The sequence below is a fragment of the Saccoglossus kowalevskii genome, chromosome 3 (genome assembly GCF_978046115.1).
Source record: "Saccoglossus kowalevskii chromosome 3, keSacKowa6.1, whole genome shotgun sequence".
Taxonomy (NCBI): domain Eukaryota; kingdom Metazoa; phylum Hemichordata; class Enteropneusta; family Harrimaniidae; genus Saccoglossus; species Saccoglossus kowalevskii.
The window spans coordinates 35,042,451-35,061,207 of NC_140643.1; the positions used below are offsets into that span (position 1 = coordinate 35,042,451).

Genomic DNA, 18,757 nt, shown 5'->3' on the forward strand with positions numbered 1-18,757 from the left:
TACTTTATAATCCTAAATCGTACTTAATAAACCTAAACCGTACTTTATAAACCTAAATCGTACTTTATAAACCTAAATTGTACTTTATAAACCTAAACCGTACTTTATAAACCTAAATTGTACTTTATAAACCTAAATCATACTTTATAAACCTAAATCGTACTTTATAAACCTAAATCGTACTTTATAAACCTAAATCGTACTTTATAAACCTAAACCGTACTTTATAAACCTAAATCATACTTTATAAACCTAAATCGTACTTTATAAACCTAAATCGTACTTTATAAACCTAAATTGTACTTTATAAACCTAAATTGTACTTTATAAACCTAAACCGTACTTTATAAACCTAAATCATACTTTATAAACCTAAATCATACTTTATAAACCTAAATCATACTTTATAAACCTAAATTGTACTTTATAAACCTAAATTGTACTTTATAAACCTAAATTGTACTTTATAAACCTATATCATACTTTATAAACCTAAACCGTACTTTATAAACCTAAACAGTACTTTATAAACCTAAACTGTACTTTATAAACCTAAATTGTACTTTATAAACCTAAACCGTACTTTATAAACCTAAATCATACTTTATAAACCGTACTTTATAAACCTAAATCATACTTTATAAACCTAAATCGTACTTTATAAACCTAAACCGTACTTTATAAACCTAAATCGTACTTTATAATCCTAAATCGTACTTTATAAACCTAAACCGTACTTTATAAACCTAAATCGTACTTTATAAACCTAAATTGTACTTTATAAACCTAAACCGTACTTTATAAACCTAAATTGTACTTTATAAACCTAAATTGTACTTTATAAACCTAAATTGTACTTTATAAACCTAAATCGTACTTTATAAACCTAAATCGTACTTTATAAACCTAAACAGTACTTTATAAACCTAAATTGTACTTTATAAACCTAAACCGTACTTTATAAACCTAAATCATACTTTATAAACCTAAATCATACTTTATAAACCTAAATCATACTTTATAAACCGTACTTTATAAACCTAAATCATACTTTATAAACCTAAATCGTACTTTATAAACCTAAAACCGTACTTTATAAACCTAAATCGTACTTTATAATCCTAAATCGTACTTTATAAATCTAAACCGTACTTTATAAACCTAAATCGTACTTTATAAACCTAAACCGTACTTTATAAACCTAAATTGTACTTTATAAACCTAAATCATACTTTATAAACCTAAATCGTACTTTATAAACCTAAATCGTACTTTATAAACCTAAATCGTACTTTATAAACCTAAACCGTACTTTATAAACCTAAATCGTACTTTATTAACATATTTTTGAGATACTTGGTCATAAATCACATGACAATGTTCATTATGTACAATCATGGATTTATTTCCATAGCAACGTAAAACATTTTTTTTCTTTATATTTAGAATAATTTCATGTTTATTTTCATTTGTTTTTCCTTCTGAAACCAAGAATTTTGAAGTAATTCAGGATAAGTAAATATTACCCAATCAAACTTTATATACTGCTTTTTTTTTGCCCTATGACCCCAGCCAACAATTTGAGATATGGCATAATATTTCAATCGTAGGAGCTGATGGTAAAATCCTTAACATCCTGATAAAACTAGTCAAATTGTCACTGCTACAAAAATTACTGAACATTTGTTGTTTGTAAAAATAAACCAGTGAATAGTAAAGTTCAAAGACAACATTAGAGATACATTTCTATTTATGATGCTACCTTTTCAAATTTAGTCATGTCATCCACCACTATTCTGCTAATTTTCATATTGAACAACGTCCTTGTATCAAATATTGTGACAAAAAAAACACATGAAATGCATACATTCAGCTGTCAACTATATAGAATGCAAATAGTTATCTTACGGCAATCAAAATATCAAAGGGCATTTTTCTAGCTTTATTCTGTGGAGAGCAAGCATTGTATAAGTCATCAATAGCATTGTTTGCATTGTGTCATCATATTGTAGGTCACATGACATATATCGCTGATAGCGAGATGATAAAACTGATTCATATAAATATGTACTTTGACAATCTAATCTAGCTAAATTAGCTAAAATACAGAGAAGCTGGATTAGCTAAAATACAGAGTACCTGAATTAGCTAATATCAGAGGTACTTGGGGTTTGCAACATGCATAGTACTGTATGGTGACATCATGTCAAGATCCCATTCAAGTCTCATCTCGTAGATAGCGAGACTGATGCTACGACCTTCTGACATGACATAGGCGGTTTGTAATAAAACAATAAAACATGTACGGTATTACCACATTCATAGTGAAAAAATATAATTCATCAAAAATGTACAGAAAATATAGTTATCGTAACCCATCAAATCGTGACCAGCTATTTTGATCCACCTGGACATCCCAGTATCCTAGTTACCTCGGGCTCGGGCATGCGCATTCGCATTTTTCTGAGTTGGAACGCTTATGCGAGAGCGAGATTGAAACGGGATCTTGGTATCATGTCACTGTAGTTGCAAACCCCAACTTATGTACCTCTGCTAATATACAGTCTCTGTAGCTGGATTAGCTAAAATGCAGAGTAGCTGGATTAGCTAAAATACAGAGTACCTGAATTAGCTAATATACACAATCTCTGAATTAGCTAATATACAGAGTAGCCAGCTGAATCAGCTAAAACTCAGTACCTTGATTAGCTAAAATACAGACTGGCTGTAAAATACTGAGCAGCTGAATATTAGCAACAAGTCATTGAAATGACACAGTCCCCTTCAAATTTTGTCAACATTGTTTTTATGTGCTCATCATAACCACAGCAAAGAATCAGAAAATCCATAGAAAGAACTCTCATGTGCCGAGGGTATTGGAGGCATAAAGTACAAATAAGAAATACTGTATAATAGAACAAACACAGAATTTACAAATATAACTGCAAGCAGTGATCCAAGTGGTTCTAATTGGCTATGGTACAATAATTCCAAAAATCGGTCATGTATCTTGTCTAACAGCACAATTATAGCACTGGTTGCATGTCACAATATCAACTCTGAAGTAATCAGATCTGTTCAATTATCCAAAAGTATCTATGTGCCAAGTTTCATTGAAATTTGATAATGCTAAATATCTAAAACACCTAATGGGTAATTTATGCAAATTACGTAATTAGTAAGTACAACATTAAATCCTGAACTAAACATGTATATGACTTATCCCAGAGCAAAGTGATAAGTGGTTGAGTTGAAAAAAAAAGAGGCTAATATGCAAATTAGGTAATTAGTATGCACAGATTGCAACAAGAAACTAATCAAGTCTTTGCATTATACCAGACCATCATGTATCAAGTTTCATTAAAATTTATTATGTAGTTCTTAAGAATAAACACGAGAAGTCTTAAAATTGCCAAATAATTACCGGTATGCAAATTATGTCCACAAATTAGTTTGAGTTAATCAGCTTAGGCATGTCTGAGATACTGAAAAGACAAAGATGCTCAATTAGCTAAAATACAGAAGAGCTAGTTTAGCCAAAGTACAATTGCTCAATTAGCTAAAATACAGAGAGCTGGTTTAGCCAAAGTAAAATTGCTCAATTAGCTAAAATACAGAGAGCTGGTTTAGCCAAAGTACAATTGCTCAATTAGGTAAAATACAGAGAGCTGGTTTAGCCAAAGTACAATTGCTCAATTAGCTAAAATACAGAGAGCTGGTTTAGCCAAAGTACAATTGCTCAATTAGGTAAAATACAGAGAGCTGGTTTAGCCAAAGTACAATTGCTCAATTAGCTAAAATACAGTGAGCTGGTTTAGCCAAAGTACAATTGCTCAATTAGCTAAAATACAGAGAGCTGGTTTAGCCAAAGTACAATTGCTCAATTAGCTAAAATACAGAGAGCTGGTTTAGCCAAAGTACAATTGCTCAATTAGTTAAAATACAGAGAGCTGGTTTAGCCAAAGTACAATTGCTCAATTAACTAAAATAGAGAGAGCTGGTTTAGCCAAAGTACAATTACTCAATTAGCTATAATACAGAGAGCTGGTTTAGTCAAAGTACAATTGCTCAATTAGCTAAAATACAGAAAGCTGGTTTAGCCAAAGTACAATTGCTCAATTAGCTAAAATACAGAGAGCTGGTTTAGCCAAAGTACAATTGTTCAATTAGCTAAAATACAGAGAGCTGGTTTAGCCAAAGTACAATTGTTCAATTAGCTAAAATACAGAGAGCTGGTTTAGCCAAAGTACAATGGCTCAATTAGCTATAATACAGAGAGCTGGTTTAGCCAAAGTACAATTGCTCAATTAGCTAAAATACAGAGAGCTGGTTTAGCCAAAGTACAATTGCTCAATTAGGTAAAATACAGAGAGCTGGTTTAGCCAAAGTACAATTGCTCAATTAGGTAAAATACAGAGAGCTGGTTTAGCCAAAGTACAATTGCTCAATTAGCTAAAATACAGAGAGCTGGTTTAGCCAAAGTACAATTGCTCAATTAGCTAAAATACAGAGAGCTGGTTTAGCCAAAGTACAATTGCTCAATTAGCTAAAATACAGAAAGCTGGTTTAGCCAAAGTACAATTGCTCAATTAGGTAAAATACAGAGAGCTGGTTTAGCCAAAGTACAATTGCTCAATTAGCTAAAATACAGTGAGCTGGTTTAGCCAAAGTACAATTGCTCAATTAGCTAAAATACAGAGAGCTGGTTTAGCCAAAGTACAATTGCTCAATTAGGTAAAATACAGAGAGCTGGTTTAGCCAAAGTACAATTGCTCAATTAGTTAAAATACAGAGAGCTGGTTTAGCCAAAGTACAATTGCTCAATTAACTAAAATAGAGAGAGCTGGTTTAGCCAAAGTACAATTACTCAATTAGCTAAAATACAGAGAGCTGGTTTAGCCAAAGTACAATTGCTCAATTAGCTAAAATACAGAAAGCTGGTTTAGCCAAAGTACAATTGCTCAATTAGCTAAAATACAGAGAGCTGGTTTAGCCAAAGTACAATTGTTCAATTAGCTAAAATACAGAGAGCTGGTTTAGCCAAAGTACAATTGTTCAATTAGCTAAAATACAGAGAGCTGGTTTAGCCAAAGTACAATGGCTCAATTAGCTATAATACAGAGAGCTGGTTTAGCCAAAGTACAATTGCTCAATTAGGTAAAATACAGAGAGCTGGTTTAGCCAAAGTACAATTACTCAATTAGCTAAAATACAGAGAGCTGGTTTAGCCAAAGTACAATTGCTCAATTAGGTAAAATACAGAGAGCTGGTTTAGCCAAAGTACAATTGCTCAATTAGGTAAAATACAGAGAGCTGGTTTAGCCAAAGTACAATTGCTCAATTAGCTAAAATACAGAGAGCTGGTTTAGCCAAAGTACAATTGCTCAATTAGCTAAAATACAGAGAGCTGGTTTAGCCAAAGTACAATTGCTCAATTAGCTAAAATACAGAGAGCTGGTTTAGCCAAAGTACAATTGCTCAATTAGCTAAAATACAGAGAGCTGGTTTAGCCAAAGTACAATTGCTCAATTAACTAAAATAGAGAGAGCTGGTTTCGCCAAAGTACAATTACTCAATTAGCTAAAATACAGAGAGCTGGTTTAGCCAAAGTACAATTGCTCAATTAGCTAATATACAGAGATCTGGTTAAGCCAAAGTACAATTGCTCAATTAGCTAAAATACAGAAAGCTGGTTTAGCCAAAGTACAATTGCTCAATTAGCTAAAATACAGAGAGCTGGTTTAGCCAAAGTACAATTGCTCAATTAGGTAAAATACAGAGAGCTGGTTTAGCCAAAGTACAATTGCTCAATTAGCTAAAATACAGAGAGCTGGTTTAGCCAGAGTACAATTGTTCAATTAGCTAAAATACAGAGAGCTGGTTTAGCCAGAGTACAATTGCTCAATTAGCTAAAATACTGAGAGCTGGTTTAGCCAAAGTACAATTGCTCAATTAGGTAAAATACAGAGAGCTGGTTTAGCCAAAGTACAATTGCTCAATTAGGTAAAATACAGAGAGCTGGTTTAGCCAAAGTACAATTGCTCAATTAGCTAAAATACAGAGAGCTGGTTTAGCCAAAGTACAATTGCTCAATTAGCTAAAATACAGAGAGCTGGTTTAGCCAAAGTACAATTGCTCAATTAGCTAAAATACAGAGAGCTGGTTTAGCCAAAGTACAATTGCTCAATTAACTAAAATAGAGAGAGCTGGTTTAGCCAAAGTACAATTACTCAATTAGCTAAAATACAGAGAGCTGGTTTAGCCAAAGTACAATTGCTCAATTAGCTAATATACAGAGATCTGGTTTAGCCAAAGTACAATTGCTCAATTAGCTAAAATACAGAGAGCTGGTTTAGCCAAAGTACAATTGCTCAATTAGCTAAAATACAGAGAGCTGGTTTAGCCAGAGTACAATTGTTCAATTAGCTAAAATACAGAGAGCTGGTTTAGCCAAAGTACAATTGCTCAATTAGGTAAAATACAGAGAGCTGGTTTAGCCAAAGTACAATTGCTCAATTAGCTAAAATACAGAGAGCTGGTTTAGCCAAAGTACAATTGCTCAATTAGCTAAAATACAGAGAGCTGGTTTAGCCAGAGTACAATTGTTCAATTAGCTAAAATACAGAGAGCTGGTTTAGCCAGAGTACAATTGCTCAATTAGCTAAAATACAGAGAGCTGGTTTAGCCAAAGTACAATTGCTCAATTAGGTAAAATACAGAGAGCTGGTTTAGCCAAAGTACAATTGCTCAATTAGGTAAAATACAGAGAGCTGGTTTAGCCAAAGTACAATTGCTCAATTAGGTAAAATACAGAGAGCTGGTTTAGCCAAAGTACAATTGCTCAATTAGGTAAAATACAGAGAGCTGGTTTAGCCAAAGTACAATTGCTCAATTAGGTAAAATACAGAGAGCTGGTTTAGCCAAAGTACAATTGCTCAATTAGCTAAAATATAGAGAGCTGGTTTAGCCAAAGTACAATTGCTCAATTAGCTAAAATAGAGAGAGCTGGTTTAGCCAAAGTACAATTACTCAATTAGCTAAAATACAGAGAGCTGGTTTAGCCAAAGTACAATTGCTCAATTAGCTAAAATACAGAGAGCTGGTTTAGCCAAAGTACAATTGCTCAATTAGCTAAAATACAGAGAGCTGGTTTAGCCAAAGTACAATTGCTCAATTAGCTAAAATACAGAGAGCTGGTTTAGCCAAAGTACAATTGCTCAATTAGCTAAAATACAGAGAACTGGTTTAGCCAGAGTACAATTGTTCAATTAGCTAAAATACAGAGAGCTGGTTAAGCCAAAGTACAATTGCTCAATTAGCTAAAATACAGAGAGCTGGTTTAGCCAAAGTACAATTGCTCAATTAGCTAAAATACAGAGAGCTGGTTTAGCCAAAGTACAATTGCTCAATTAGCTAAAATACAGAGAGCTGGTTTAGCCAAAGTACAATTGCTCAATTAGCTAAAATACAGAGAGCTGGTTTAGCCAAAGTACAATTGTTCAATTAGCTAAAATACAGAGAGCTGGTTTAGCCAAAGTACAATTGCTCAATTAGCTAAAATAGAGAGAGCTGGTTTAGCCAAAGTACAATTGTTCAATTAGCTAAAATACAGAGAGCTGGTTTAGCCAAAGTACAATTGCTCAATTAGCTAAAATACAGAGAGCTGGTTTAGCCAAAGTACAATTGCTCAATTAGCTAAAATACAGAGAGCTGGTTTAGCCAAAGTACAATTGTTCAATTAGCTAAAATACAGAGAGCTGGTTTAGCCAAAGTACAATTGCTCAATTAGCTAAAATACAGAGAGCTGGTTTAGCCAAAGTACAATTGCTCAATTAGCTAAAATACAGAGAGCTGGTTTAGCCAAAGTACAATTGCTCAATTAGCTAAAATACAGAGAGCTGGTTTAGCCAAAGTACAATTGTTCAATTAGCTAAAATACAGAGAGCTGGTTTAGCCAAAGTACAATTGCTCAATTAGCTAAAATACAGAGAGCTGGTTTAGCCAAAGTACAATTACTCAATTAGCTAAAATACAGCGAGCTGGTTTAGCCAAAGTACAATTGTTCAATTAGCTAAAATACAGAGAGCTGGTTTAGCCAAAGTACAATTGCTCAATTAGCTAAAATACAGAGAGCTGGTTTAGCCAAAGTACAATTGCTCAATTAGCTAAAATACAGAGAGCTGGTTTAGCCAAAGTACAATTGTTCAATTAGCTAAAATACAGAGAGCTGGTTTAGCCAAAGTACAATTGCTCAATTAGCTAAAATAGAGAGAGCTGGTTTAGCCAAAGTACAATTGTTCAATTAGCTAAAATACAGAGAGCTGGTTTAGCCAAAGTACAATTGCTCAATTAGCTAAAATACAGAGAGCTGGTTTAGCCAAAGTACAATTGCTCAATTAGCTAAAATACAGAGAGCTGGTTTAGCCAAAGTACAATTGTTCAATTAGCTAAAATACAGAGAGCTGGTTTAGCCAAAGTACAATTGCTCAATTAGCTAAAATACAGAGAGCTGGTTTAGCCAAAGTACAATTGCTCAATTAGCTAAAATACAGAGAGCTGGTTTAGCCAAAGTACAATTGTTCAATTAGCTAAAATACAGAGAGCTGGTTTAGCCAAAGTACAATTGCTCAATTAGCTAAAATAGAGAGAGCTGGTTTAGCCAAAGTACAATTGCTCAATTAGCTAAAATACAGAGAGCTAGTTTAGCCAAAGTACAATTGCTCAATTAGCTAAAATACAGAGAGCTGGTTTAGCCAAAGTACAATTGCTCAATTAGCTAAAATACAGAGAGCTGGTTTAGCCAAAGTACAATTGCTCAATTAGCTAAAATACAGAGAACTGGTTTAGCCAGAGTACAATTGTTCAATTAGCTAAAATACAGAGAGCTGGTTTAGCCAAAGTACAATTGTTCAATTAGCTAAAATACAGAGAGCTGGTTTAGCCAAAGTACAATTGCTCAATTAGCTAAAATAGAGAGAGCTGGTTTAGCCAAAGTACAATTGCTCAATTAGGTAAAATACAGAGAGCTGGTTTAGCCAAAGTACAATTGCTCAATTAGCTAAAATACAGAGAGCTGGTTTAGCCAAAGTACAATTACTCAATTAGCTAAAATACAGAGAGCTGGTTTAGCCAAAGTACAATTACTCAATTAGCTAAAATACAAAGAGCTGGTTTAGCCAAAGTACAATTGCTCAATTAGCTAAAATAGAGAGAGCTGGTTTAGCCAGAGTACAATTACTCAATTAGCTAAAATACAGAGAGCTGGTTTAGCCAAAGTACAATTGCTCAATTAGCTAAAATAGAGAGAGCTGGTTTAGCCAGAGTACAATTACTCAATTAGCTAAAATACAGAGAGCTGGTTTAGCCAAAGTACAATTGCTCAATTAACTAAAATAGAGAGAGCTGGTTTAGCCAGAGTACAATTACTCAATTAGCTAAAATACAGAGAGCTGGTTTAGCCAAAGTACAATTGCTCAATTAGCTAAAATACAGAGAGCTGGTTTAGCCAAAGTACAATTACTCAATTAGCTAAAATACAGAGAGCTGGTTTAGCCAAAGTACAATTACTCAATTAGCTAAAATACAAAGAGCTGGTTTAGCCAAAGTACAATTGCTCAATTAGCTAAAATAGAGAGAGCTGGTTTAGCCAGAGTACAATTACTCAATTAGCTAAAATACAGAGAGCTGGTTTAGCCAAAGTACAATTGCTCAATTAGCTAAAATAGAGAGAGCTGGTTTAGCCAGAGTACAATTACTCAATTAGCTAAAATACAGAGAGCTGGTTTAGCCAAAGTACAATTGCTCAATTAGCTAAAATACAGAGAGCTGGTTTAGCCAAAGTACAATTACTCAATTAGCTAAAATACAGAGAGCTGGTTTAGCCAAAGTACAATTACTCAATTAGCTAAAATACAAAGAGCTGGTTTAGCCAAAGTACAATTGCTCAATTAGCTAAAATAGAGAGAGCTGGTTTAGCCAGAGTACAATTACTCAATTAGCTAAAATACAGAGAGCTGGTTTAGCCAAAGTACAATTGCTCAATTAGCTAAAATAGAGAGAGCTGGTTTAGCCAGAGTACAATTACTCAATTAGCTAAAATAGAGAGAGCTGGTTTAGCCAAAGTACAATTGCTCAATTAGCTAAAATAGAGAGAGCTGGTTTAGCCAAAGTACAACTGCTCAATTAGCTAAAATAGAGAGAGCTGGTTTAGCCAAAGTACAATTGCTCAATTAGCTAAAATAGAGAGAGCTGGTTTAGCCAGAGTACAATTACTCAATTAGCTAAAATACAGAGAGCTGGTTTAGCCAAAGTACAATTGCTCAATTAGCTAAAATTCTACCATCCACAGCTTGTCTTCAGCAGTAGACATGATATAAAACAAATAAAAAATCATTTCTAGTGTCTTTTTTTCAATGATAAGAGTAATTAGCTTTTCTAAAAGAAGATATGATTTAAGGAGTTTAATTTCCCTAATGCGACAATTTAATTTAGTCTGTAGTACATCTTGATAGAAAACTGTCATCATTGTAGCAAAGCTGAGATGAAGATATTGCTGTTATATCCAAGCCCATTATTGTAATTAATGACTCAGTTCAGTTTCATGTTTTCTACCTCTATTTATGCTGAATACAATATATTTCAGAAAGCTGTTAATGTTATTTAGATCAAATAATATCTGTTTGATAAATTTCAAATGACTATTGAAAATAATTTGACCAATCACAATGACGAATACATACGTTGCTTGACCCATCATGCTAATATTCCTGCTACTGTTGGCAATACGAACCCATTCCCTTGCTTTTTTTCATAATACTATTAATTTTAATGGGAGTCAAACTGGCCAATCAACAAGCACAGTGCACAATGTCATTTGAAAAATGTTCCAATGTTACACCATTGGCTAATAGTAACCTATGGTTTCAATTAGAATTGTGAAATTTTAAAATATTCGTAAAAATCAAGAGAATGGGTAAAGTAAACATTTTATAAATTTCCGTTAAAACCATTTACATGTACAACTTTCTGAAAAATATTCATTGAAAATGACACAATCCTCCTGTTCAACTTGATACTTTTTCAAAGAGATCATTTATAAAATAAACAGTAGAGATGGCAAAGAAAAGGGTGGATTATGTATGTGTGAAAGGAAACAATTTAATGCAATTGACTAAATTAAATATGTATGTTAAAGTTGGTGTGGTAAACATTTTTTCATACTACTGGTAAGTCCTTAAGATGCAGGTTCGTGAGTAGTTTGGAGTTGTTTTTGCTTTCTCTACCTAGACAGTAGAGACTATTAAAATTTCAGCGTTCCAATAATGGTGGAGAATACTCCAAAAAACACAATTATCACATAAACATGTTGACAACTTCTCGCCTAGCAGCTTTATTAAATAATGAAACAAAAAACAATCATGTAAACATATATGATTAGCCTTCATTTCTAATATCTCGGGTCTGTCCACACAGAGCTACATGTGTATTTCTTAGGCATATGAAACACAAAGACCATGTATAATATGATTTACATATACATGTCTATACTGATTATTGCCTTATTGATTTATAAGTTTGTACACAAGTAACATACTTGTACAATATGTTTAATATTTGTCTAACATCCTAATATCACAATCTGTAATTGTGTAAGGAATCATTTCTTTGGCATGAACACAGCTATTTTATTCAAAACTTTGTACGAGGATCATGCATATTAGAGGTGCATGTCAATTTTTTTTTTTGGTCAAAATTTTTAATTTAATCGCAAAAAAAAAATATTACATGCATCATTAACCCACTATGACTAAAGTCAATAATAAGTTTGAATGAAATTGGTCAAGGCATACAGGATGGTATCGTTGATGTTGAATATTAGTGTTTTTTGTCCTAAAATGGCCACTGGTTGGTCAACAAATCAACAGACATCATAAGTCTCCCATTATGTCTTGTTTTTTAACAAAATCTGTTCAGGCATATGCAAGACATGTGAGATGCACAGAAGTCAAAACATGTGTCCCACAGGGACTATAAAAAGCTTTAAATTTTGATAAACAAGTTCCACGTCAGTGAGAAATTTGTGCATGGATTTCTCACCAACCAGGTGTCCTGCAACATATATTTCAACGATTGTCTCCACGAGAGCATGTTACTCTCCACATGCTACAACTGAAATAATACAAATCAACAAAACACAATTTACTTTATAACGCAGCATGATTGTTTATTCACATTGGTCCCAGTCACAATTCACACTAGGTAAAACATTGCACACAGCATCATGGGTAAAGTGACATGGAAACACAATTAACAACAGAGGCTTTGCTCAAAGTGGAGAAAATAAATCACAAATCAATAAATAACTCATCACACAAATCTGAAATGAAGCATTGAATTGAATACAATATTACTTCATCTTATCAGTGTTGACTCATAGGAATTTGGATTCCTGTAGCACAGAAATAAACATGTATTACATAAATTGCTAAATCAGCCTCTAAATATGTTCTGCAGCAATCCAAGCACATATGCATAAATAAGCAATATTCAATTTATTAAACTGGGAAGCAATTTTCATCAGTTATGAGTCTAACACACTCATGCTTATAAACTGATTGAATAGAAACTGTCATGAAAGATGTGCGTATACCCTTACAAATAATGCCAGTTTGACGTCACAAGTACCCATAATGTCACTTCTTTGTTCCGATTACATTTACAGTAACTATAACTGCCAAATTACGGTTAATCACCATGGTTTCATGAATAGATTTTTTTTTTAACACAGACAACTATAAAAAACAGACAATAAAATATTTAATTTAGTAATATCGGTAGCTATTATGACGTTTATTCAATACTGCTACATGAAGAGCATATAGTTAGGTAATTCACAATGAATTAGAATTAAATGAGAACAGTAACGGATACTGTAGAATACGCTATAATTACTGAGAACGGCATTTGGGTATTTTCACTGATGAATCTCATCCAAATAAGGATTTATAAAATAAGGGTATGGAACTTTAATATGGACATGTATGTATGTATGTATATTATGAAGATCCAGTTTCTCACGTTTGTCAATCAAACACATTTCTAGCCAATGGTATCACAGAATACTTCTGAAAAGGTTTAAGGAAATGAGCATGAGTAGTGCCATATTTAAAACACATGCTTAATAATAAGCAAGAAAACCATCAAAAACTGCCCAAGATGAACAGGATAAATTAAACTAATGCTTTCAAAGTTATTTATTTACTCCAGTATTTCTAGCAATGTTGTAACTATCTGGCAATTACTGCGCGACTCTTTTTTGTGAGAGAACTTCATCGCATAACTTCATTTGCATATATCGCATAACACCTCAAATTATAATCCTTCATCCAACATTAGAAATAAGTTTTCACTGCATTTCATTTTCCTGCTTTTGATCTGCTCAAGAAAAAGGCCAAAACAAATAAATTCCCAGTCTATGCCACACAGTTTACAAAGCGTCCAGAGACTATTGCTATTTATGGTTGCTATGCAGAAAAATAGTTATTCAAGAAGGCGATGACAACTAAAAGTCTGCTACTGGATTTTACCACCAATTGATGTCTACAAATCTCAATTATATACTAAATCACCTCAGCAAATCTTTATTTGGGTCGTAATGAATAATATTTTCCTATATACATTGTACAAATCATTCATAAATTTAAAGACAGCCATCAACATCAATTCTACCAGTGTGCCCCCTCCCCCCTTAAAATAAATTGTCACAACCCTGAATCACTGGATTTAGCTGCAACCTCATAAATGAAGCCTAAATCTGGTGTAGTTTGTTAAATTCAGTATTGAGATCAAACTTTAAAACTTACAAAAAGTAATGAAAATATTCTACCAGTATCATTGGGAACCTAGTATATTACCAAGTGGAGGAAATAAAGTACAAACAAACAATGTATTCATACTCATAATGGACTATAAATTCTATTTAGGGAATGCCGCCAGCTACAATAAATATCCATATTTTTCAATTACAGCGAGAAGAAACTATTCAGACAGCTTCCTTGCTATTGTGACCATGATTGGTGTCCAACGTCAATGATAAGATTAGATTTTGATTTTACAAAGGTCATGTGACTTCATATAGTACAGCTGGTAGTGTGGGATGCAATCTTGGCACGTCATATTCTACAATACCCTGCAAGATATAAATGAAATTAATTAATGTAACACCATGTATTCTCATCAACTGCACATACATGTAACATAATATTACTATGTGGGCCTTAGATGGGGGGGGGGTACCGGGGTATATACCAGTATATTTTTGTTGTTGGCCTGACAACGTAATCACACAACTGTCATTTGCAATTTTGTTACATTTTTCAACAATAATAAGGTGGGGGGGGGGGTATTTAAAAGAAAATGTCATGCCAATCCAGAAGTATACTTATTATAATGTCTTAATTTAATTTGTGCTTGGTACACAGATGTTACTGCTGCTGCTGAAAATAAAGCTCACAATTAGTTGTAAATATGACTCTACATAGGTGCAGAATCCAAGATAAGTTTTAATAATGCAAATTGGGCAACAGATGAATGCTTTATAAAACTGAAAGGTGTAGTAGTGAATGAGGATAGGGTTTTAACAATAGAAACTAAACATACACCCGTATAACCACACACTATAAGCCAAACACCTTATTGTATGCTGCTAGCTAATAACTTTGTTAACACTTTATACATTTATCATGATTTGACCACAGCATTCCTTGTGGGATATGCCCATTACTTTCTGGTGGGATATGCCCATTACTTTCCAGGTGGGATCTTCCCATTACTTTCCAGGTGGGATCTTCCCATTACTTTCCTGGTGGGATATTCCCCATTACGTTCCTTGTGGGATATTCACATTACTTTCCCAGTGGAATATTCCCATTACTTTCCCGGTGGAATATGCTCATTACTTTTCCGGCGGGATATTTCCATTACTTTCCCGGTGGGATATTCCCATTACTTTCCCGGTGGGATATTCCCATTACTTTCCCGGTGGGATATTCCCATTACTTTCCCGGTGGAATATTCCCATTACTTTCCCGGTGGAATATTCCCATTACTTTCCCGGTGGGATATTCCCATTACTTTCCCGGTGGGATATTCCCATTACTTTCCCGGTGGGATATTCCCATTACTTTCCCGGTGGGATATTCCCATTACTTTCCTGGTGGGATATTCCCATTACTTTCCTGGTTGGATATTCCCATTACTATCTGGTTGGATATTCCCATTACTATCTGGTTGGATATTCCCATTTCTATCTGGTGGGTATTCCCATTACTTTCCTGGTTGGGATATTCCCATTACTATCTGGTTGGATATTCCCATTTCTATCTGATGGGATATTCCCATTACTTTCCCGGTGGGATATTTCCATTACTTTTCTGGTGGGATATTTCCATTACTTTTCTGGTGGGATATTTCCATTACTTTCCCGGTGGGATATTCCCATTACTTTCCCGGTGGGATATTCCCATTACTTTCCCGGTGGGATATTCCCATTACTTTCCCGGTGGGATATTCCCATTACTTTCCTGGTGGGATATTCCCATTACTTTCCTGGTGGGATATTCCCATTACTATCTGGTTGGATATTCCCATTTCTATCTGGTGGGTATTCCCATTACTTTCCTGGTTGGGATATTCCCATTACTATCTGGTTGGATATTCCCATTTCTATCTGATGGGTATTCCCATTACTTTCCCGGTGGGATATTCCCATTACTTTCCCGGTGGGATATTCCCATTACTTTCCCGGTGGGATATTCCCATTACTTTTCTGGTGGGATATTTCCATTACTTTTCTGGTGGGATATTTCCATTACTTTCCTGGTGGGATATTCCCATTACTTTCCCGGTGGGATATTCCCATTACTTTCCCGGTGGGATATTCCCATTACTTTCCCGGTGGGATATTCCCATTACTTTCCCGGTGGGATATTCCCATTACTTTCCCGGTGGGATATTCCCATTACTTTTCTGGTGGGATATTCCCATTACTTTCCTGGTGGGATATTCCCATTACTTTCCTGGTGGGATATTCCCATTACTTTTCTGGTGGGATATTCCCATTACTTTCCCGGTGGGATATTCCCATTACTTTCCTGGTGGGATATTCCCATTACTTTCCTGGTGGGATATTCCCATTATTCCATTCCATTAGGCATTTTAATAGTACCCAGGTCAAATTTGGTAACTTGTGGAGATTGCACATTCTCTGTGACTGCACCTCACTTGGAATCACACAAGACTGCTCAAAACACATTTGTTCGAAAATGTATATGATTCAAATTTATCATACAGTGACATAAAGATATTATGTTTTCCATATTACACCATGTTGAACTTTGACTTTAGCAGCTGTATTAAATTCCAAAAAAAAGCTTGAAACAAATTATTTTTGTAAAAACTGAACTGTGTTCAATTTGAAAATTTTTGATAATTTTATGCACCGATATGCATTTTTGTTTTATTAAAATCAAATTTCAAGATTTTGCTGTTTCTAATTCTCCCAACTTTATAGTGCATTACAATGAATTGCTGCTATTGCTTACCAGTTTGCTGTTAAGATGTGTGAAGACGGCTGATAGAACTAGTCCACAACTTAGTTAATGTGTCTTTATAATCATAAATACATAAATAGGTCCAAAAGTTAGTTATTTCTTTAATCGCCGCTGATAAACTGACCACAACCCTAGTTCAGAAAACGACATTTTCGTATGCAAAGGAAAAAAAACATGCTAAGATGATTAGGATGCACATCATACACAAATAATGATTCTAATGTTATTAGTCATTTTCATATGTTCCTCACTAAAGGCTCTGAATTACACACATTTAATAAATATAATATTACACAGTCAATCACTAGATATCCTCTATACATTACATTCAATTTAATGTTATTATTGTTATAAATGCAATTACTTAAACTGCAACAAGCTCAGTATAAATTAATAATTTCAAATTATCATTTTTAATATAAATATAAAAAGCTCGAGCAAATATGACACAATTGACTGATAGTTATATCCACATGGAATACTGAAAGAAAACTAAATATGTAAAGTTGGCTGGATTGAAAAAGAATCGCATACCAATTAAAAAGCCCTGATATTTTATACATTAAACATCACAAATTATTAGCTTTATCATCTACTTTGGTTATAAAGTTGAATACCACAGAGACAGCAAGGTTGTAAATACAATCATTACCCGATAGGTCAGCAAGTAGAATTACAAAATATACATGCATCCAATCCAATCTATTTCAAATTTGTTTTTTCTGATACTAATTTCCTTCTGCAGGCTATATTTTCATCCTACATGACTTTTATAAATTGAATTTAAGTGGTGAGTTTTAAGCCATAAATGCATCTCTGTAAACATACATGAACATTTTATCGCAATAATTTAAAGTTACACTGCAATCTGATCAGAAGTAATGAAATTATTACAAGACAACATGAGCAGGATATCTCTTTGTTATACCTGGAAATTTCATAATCGACAAAATTCTTACTGTGATGTCACTGGACATTTATTTTTACAGTTCGAAAAAGTGAAATGATGGATTGATGAATATGAAATGCTGTGTCCCTGTATAATTAGGGGAAATGTTATTCATGCAAAAAATAAGTAATATGCACCAAAAGCATAGTTAGTAATTGAGTGAATATTTGGCTGGTCTAGTATCAACAGAAATTAGATGTATTAAATGGCTCTTCCAAAATCGAAATATATAGTCAAAAATTAAACAGGATATGCTATTCATGCATTTTTTTGTATCCAAACTGAATTTCATTTGTCCAGGCTCATGTACACGGATATGAAACACAAAACGAATCATGGACATCTACATGTACTTTGAAAACAAACAAATCGTGTTCAAGATACCACATTTTCAAAAAAAAAGATGGATGCCAGTCTTCTATCTTTGATCTGATTATGGAACAACCTGACATAAATATGTATTTCAACATGTATGATGTATTTGCCAAATCAGTAAACCACTGCATATGCATATGTCCCAGATAAAGTACCAGGTACTTGCAAAGAATGAACAGATTTAGGTTCTGAAATATGACTCGGAACAGATGGACAGAAACCAAATTATAAGTCTAAAAAATTCGATCACTGTTCTTGAACTCTTTCCACCTGTATATTAATGTACATACATACATTTAGCTCTATAACCACACAGTGCCACAATTTCTGTTTTAAGAGAAATTTGGTGAGATATTACTAATGTTCACCCGAACAGAAGACGACATACAATTTTAGTAAATATCATTTGGTAAAAATTATTTAGTTTTTAATAAGTTAGTTTAAAAAAATTATGCAAATAAGCTCATTAATAATTGAATTTATTTTGAAACCCTGAATATCTTATAAAAAAAAGTGTTGAATTTAACATTTCACGGCTGACAGAAACCATGTAATAAATATTGCTACCTGGAAGTATGTGTATTTATTTGAACCAAAACTGTCCAATATATTATTTAAAAAAATATTATATACATTAATTTTCATAGTAAAAGCGGCAAATGATACAATCATTAATATATCAACTAAAAATTAAAGCTATACACAATTAGAAAATATGACATTTGAATCGTCATGACAGCTGTATTAAAAATAATAATTTATAATATCAATATCCAACACACACATATGGCTCTTATTCTTATACTATTAATAGAGCAGCTGG

At 33.5% G+C, this 18,757-nt stretch overlaps 1 protein-coding gene across 2 annotated transcripts in view; it reads right to left on the reverse strand.

Moving 5' to 3' along the window:
• Positions 1–12,197: 12,197 nt before the first annotated feature.
• LOC146747850 (tumor suppressor candidate 2-like) overlaps positions 12,198–18,757 on the reverse strand; it is an 80,412-nt gene continuing 73,852 nt past the window's right edge. The window contains exons 3-4 of one of the 2 annotated variants that reach the window (XR_014928986.1): positions 16,602–16,741; positions 12,198–14,188 (exon numbers count right to left, since the gene is read on the reverse strand). Coding sequence is in view for 1 of the 2 variants with exons in the window: in XM_085497126.1 (XP_085353252.1) it covers positions 14,120–14,188 (69 nt within the window). In the remaining variant the exon portion in view is untranslated. The remainder of the gene's footprint in view (positions 14,189–16,601; positions 16,742–18,757) is intronic. The other variant, XM_085497126.1, reaches the window with a different exon arrangement.